Raw genomic sequence first — 4,679 nt, forward strand, 5'->3', positions numbered from 1 at the left:
AACATTCTTTCACTTCTATACAATTATCAAATGCAGATTTATCTATCTCATGTATATACAAAAAAATCACTTCCCTCGTTTGATATTTATTTTCTTTTTAAACAATAAGCCTAAAATGTAAATTTTCCTGTTTTATTTTTTTGAGAAATGCATCTTTTAGAATGTACTATAGAAGCTCAAACAGTAAAATTGGGGGTTGGGGTTTAGGATGGGGGGAGGGAGAAATGGAATCGAAAGATAGGGTTTAGTTCTTGAGATTACCACAGCACTCATGGGAAATATAAGTGACTGCTTTGGTGTATTGAAAACGAAAATAACAAATACAAAAATTAAAAGTGACCTATGCATACTATTCTTGAGTTGGTGCCTATGCTCGTACTCTTCTTTCTGGTTGGCATACCCATGTTGACATGATATGAGTATGGGTATGAGATATGTGGCGGACAAGGCAATTTTCAACGGGACACGGCCATGGGTAGAGCTTGTTGGATCTTGGCTGCTGCTATTATTAGAGAGCGAAGAAAGTCGGGAAGATGAAAGGTTAGTGAAGGAGGGATTGGGCCTTTAGTATGGGACCCTCCCCCCAATAAGGGCAAATTAGGCTAAGTATGGCCCTGAAAGAGTGTTGGATTGGGCCTTTTGTTTGGGCTGCTTTCTTTTTTCATTTTTTTTAAGGGCAAATTAGGCCAAGTTTGGCTCTGATCTTGAAAAATTGATTAATATGCATTTGGCATCTTTAATTTTTTTTTCAAACGTATTTAATATAGTAGATCCTGGAATTGCTTAATTACTTTCTTAGTAATCTTCTTAATTGCTTTCTTAACTATTATTTCATTGATTAATGTGGATTTATCAATTATATCAATAATAATTAAAGAAAAATCAACATTGAGGAGTAAATCAGTGGTTAGGCCTTGGATTTGCTTCCCAATAATCACCACTTCGAGTCTCCTCAAGGCCATTGAGGTGAGTACTCGACTGTTAATTTCAAGGTCTCGTGAGATTAATCGAGGTGCGCGTAAGCTGGCCTGGACACTCACGATCTTTAAAAAAAAATCAAATTCATCCACAATTTAAGGACCACTCGTAGTATTTTGACTTTTTTTCCGTCATGTAAATTTCTCATTTTAACAACTAAGTCTCAAAATATCATGTTTTTATATTTATTTTTATGATCTTGATAATCCAAATCGATGTAAATAGAATTTTATTAATATTGACATTTTAAAACGTAATTGACTTTGTATTGTTAAATTCAATGATAGCAGCCATATTTAGGGCCTGTTCGGTATTGATCATGAGAACTGATTTTTTGACTGTTAGGGAGAAAAGTGGAAACCACCTGTGAAAGTAAAAAATGATGTCTGAAATAATAAAATAACGGTCAAAAAATCAATTTTTTGGAGTGAAAAAAGCACAACCAAACAAGGGCTTAATTTGTAAATTTTACAATAAATCTTCAAAAAAACTCTTATTAGCTGACAACATGTTATGTCACTTATAATTTAAATTTGTCGCTTTTTAAAATTTTTGTCATTTTCAATTTATAGGTTTGCCCTATTTTTAAAATTAAGTTATGTTCTATGTTTAGTTCAAAGATTGAAGTTTCAAAAATGTATCCACGTACCTGTGTCCAAAATTTGGACTATTTTTAGTCATATTCCTGTATCCTACATTTTAGCACTTATAATTTAATTAGAAAATAAAAGATCAGACACTTAGATACGTACCTGTACCCAAGCTCGAAGATCATAGGTTGGTTCAATCCTAAGATCTCATTGTCCTAAGTTGTCTTCCTTTTCTTTTGTTGATTTCAAGGATATTCTTTCTCAAAGCATCTTTGGGAGTTGTTTATAGACATTTTTACATTATAAATAGATACAAATGAGTGAATGATAAGTGAGTAGTATATGTGGATACAAGGTGGTTTGACCTTTTATCAACATATTATAAACGGTAGCTAAACATGGGCCAAGTCTTCTTTCCATTTGATAGACTGATTTTTTTGCCTTGATGACAACCATAAATATTTCCATAGTATACACTAATGCTTAGCTTTAATAATTCCTGTCATCCTGATTCCCCCCTGAACTTGCTCTTGTAGTTCACCCAATATAAGGGGATAAATAGGTTGATTTTAATTGTATATATGGCGATCCACTTCTTAACTTTGATTAATATGTGCATTTGGAACCAATCTGAACAAAATCAGTTGGATAAATTATTCATCTTTTGATGTTTAAGTTGTACCCTTTATCCAGCATATTGAGTGTGTCTTCTTAAACATATAAAAACGAAATTTTTTTCTGAAACTTAAAGTAAAAAACTTTCTAGAGTTACAATGTTAATGGGTCTTTGCTGTGTACGTGTGTGACTAATAACGTTAATTATGCAACATGCGGAGAGTACATTGAGAATAGACCAGCTGCTAAATTTTGTGACTCTAATGCAATTAACATATACAGGAAGACAGTGAGAAGACAGGCAATGTTACATCAGCCGGAATGTATTTCTTGCATTTCCAAGTATACAGAATGGATTCAACTATAAATGCGGTATGCCTAATTTCCAAATTACTTTTTCCTTTCAGTGAAAAGGCTTGCAGGTTCACTTTTACTGATAAATTCACTTGTGTGTTGGTTCAGTTGGCCATGGCAAAGGACTCAGAAGCTTCTTTCTTCAAGAGATTGGACGGCCTTCAACCTTGTGAGGTCTCAGAACTAAAGGCTGGCACCCACATATTTGCTGTTTATGGTCTGAACTTTCTTTTTATGTATCTTATTATTTTGATGAATATCAGATGATCAAGAAAAGACAAGAATCTCTAAATACTTGCATTTGGCCTGATTTGTGCAGGAGATAATTTCTTTAAAACTGCTACCTATACAATTGAGGCTCTCTCTGCAAAGTCGTATGAGGAGACAACTGAAAAGCTTAAGGATATTGAGGCTGAGATTTTGAGGAAGAGAAATGAACTACGCCAATTCGAAACAGAATATAGAAAGGTTTCCTACTTTTTCACTTATGTTTCCTAATGATGTTTGCAGTTAATGTTTGTGGATTTAATTTTACAGTCTTCCTCTTCTATTTTGAAGGCATTGGCACGCTTCCAAGAAGTCACCAACAGATACAGCCAGGAAAAGCAATCTGTAAGTTTGCTTCCTGGGAATTCTTTATGGTTAAACGTTTTTATTGTCAGTATGTATTAGTTTTGAATCTAATTTCTATCCCTCTGAAACCTCAAATCCATACATAGATATTTATCTTGAGAAATATAATAATGATGTTTAAGAATAGAAGAAACAACTGATCGTCTTTTTTCTTTTTTCTTTTTTCTTTTCTCTTTTCCCCCTTTTTTTAAAGTCATTTTGAGAAATGGAATTTTGATCTTCACATTGTCTTTGCTGGTTAGCCTCTTGGTAACATTAATTTATCTTATATTAAGAAAACCCAAAAGTCACACATTGGGCATCTGTGTTTTAGAGTTTACAAACTGTGATTTCGTTGTTTGTAATGTAATAGCCAATAGGAATCTCATTTTAGAGTAATATTCATAATTTAAGTGGCTGAACCATTAACTAGACATATTTACAAGGCATTGCCTAGTTTGTAACTGTATTCTTCTCTCTTAATAAATCCTGTCATTCCTGATCCTGCTTTTTTGGTTGGTAAATATTTGCCTGTGGTATTTACTCATGTTCATAAACAGGTTGACGAACTTCTAAAACAGCGAGATAGCGTCCACTCATCTTTTACCGTTGTAAGGTCGGTGGGCAATACCAGTGAGAGTGGACACTTTAGCAATGGAAGTGGCAGCAAAATTCCTGGTGAAGAGTGCATGTCTGACAGCCCGGGAGAAGAGAGCAGTTCCGATTCAAAGGACATATCTGCAAAGAAGAAATGGTTCAATTTCAACCTCAAAGGACCTGATAAAAAGTGAGTGGTACATAATTTGTGTTTGCTCCAGAGGTTTGGAATTTTATCCTTTCATGCAAGCATTTGGCTAGTTCGCTGTCTAAACCATTCCTTGTATTATGCGTTCAAAATATGTTTTTACCATTTACCATTTTCTGTTTTCTGAGTTTTTCATATAGGATTTGTGATATTTAATCACTAAAAAGATTAGTATTCTTGGAGTTGTGGCTATTCAGTCCCCAGGATACATTTTGAAATGTCATGTAGAACAAGCCTAGCATTCGGTTGAAAATCCTTTTACTTTGTTGTATATAAATTCTAGTTGTTGAGTAGATCTGTTGGTTGAGCCTTCATTACTAGGAATGATGGTGCAGGAAGAAATTTTTGTTTGAATTGATCGAAAGTGTCATTTATTGAATATTCAAAACATCCAAAAAGACATCTTATAAAAGTTAAACTAATATGGGTTCGGAAGAATAATCTAATCACGCTAAAGACTTAATTTGCCCTCATTAAAATAACTAAATGTACATAAAATAAAAATAAACAGAAGTAAAAATTAATTAAAATGGGCTCACGTCTCCTACAGCATCGTTCAATGGACTTGATAAATAGTAATTAGAGCTTTTTTTTTTTTTTGTGGCGTAAAATATATTTCAATTTGATTTAGATATTCGAAGCGATTGAAAACCTCCCCAATGAAGAGATGTAAAGGAAATGTAAATTGTATTTAAAATGTAAATCTTTCCATTGAACAAAAATTT

General features: G+C 33.3%; 1 protein-coding gene across 1 annotated transcript; it reads left to right on the forward strand.

Moving 5' to 3' along the window:
- The first annotated feature begins 421 nt into the window (after positions 1–421).
- LOC111392476 (chaperone protein dnaJ 15-like) lies at positions 422–4,247 on the forward strand. Its single transcript, XM_023017826.1, has 6 exons — positions 422–540; positions 2,456–2,555; positions 2,646–2,754; positions 2,857–3,005; positions 3,096–3,149; positions 3,710–4,247. Exons 1-6 carry the CDS (start codon positions 422–424, stop codon positions 3,938–3,940), a joined length of 762 nt encoding a protein of 253 aa, XP_022873594.1. The 3' UTR covers positions 3,941–4,247.
- The last annotated feature ends 432 nt before the right edge of the window (positions 4,248–4,679 follow it).

The sequence above is a fragment of the Olea europaea genome, unplaced genomic scaffold (genome assembly GCF_002742605.1).
Source record: "Olea europaea var. sylvestris unplaced genomic scaffold, O_europaea_v1 scaffold9346, whole genome shotgun sequence".
NCBI classification, from domain to species: Eukaryota; Viridiplantae; Streptophyta; class Magnoliopsida; order Lamiales; family Oleaceae; genus Olea; species Olea europaea.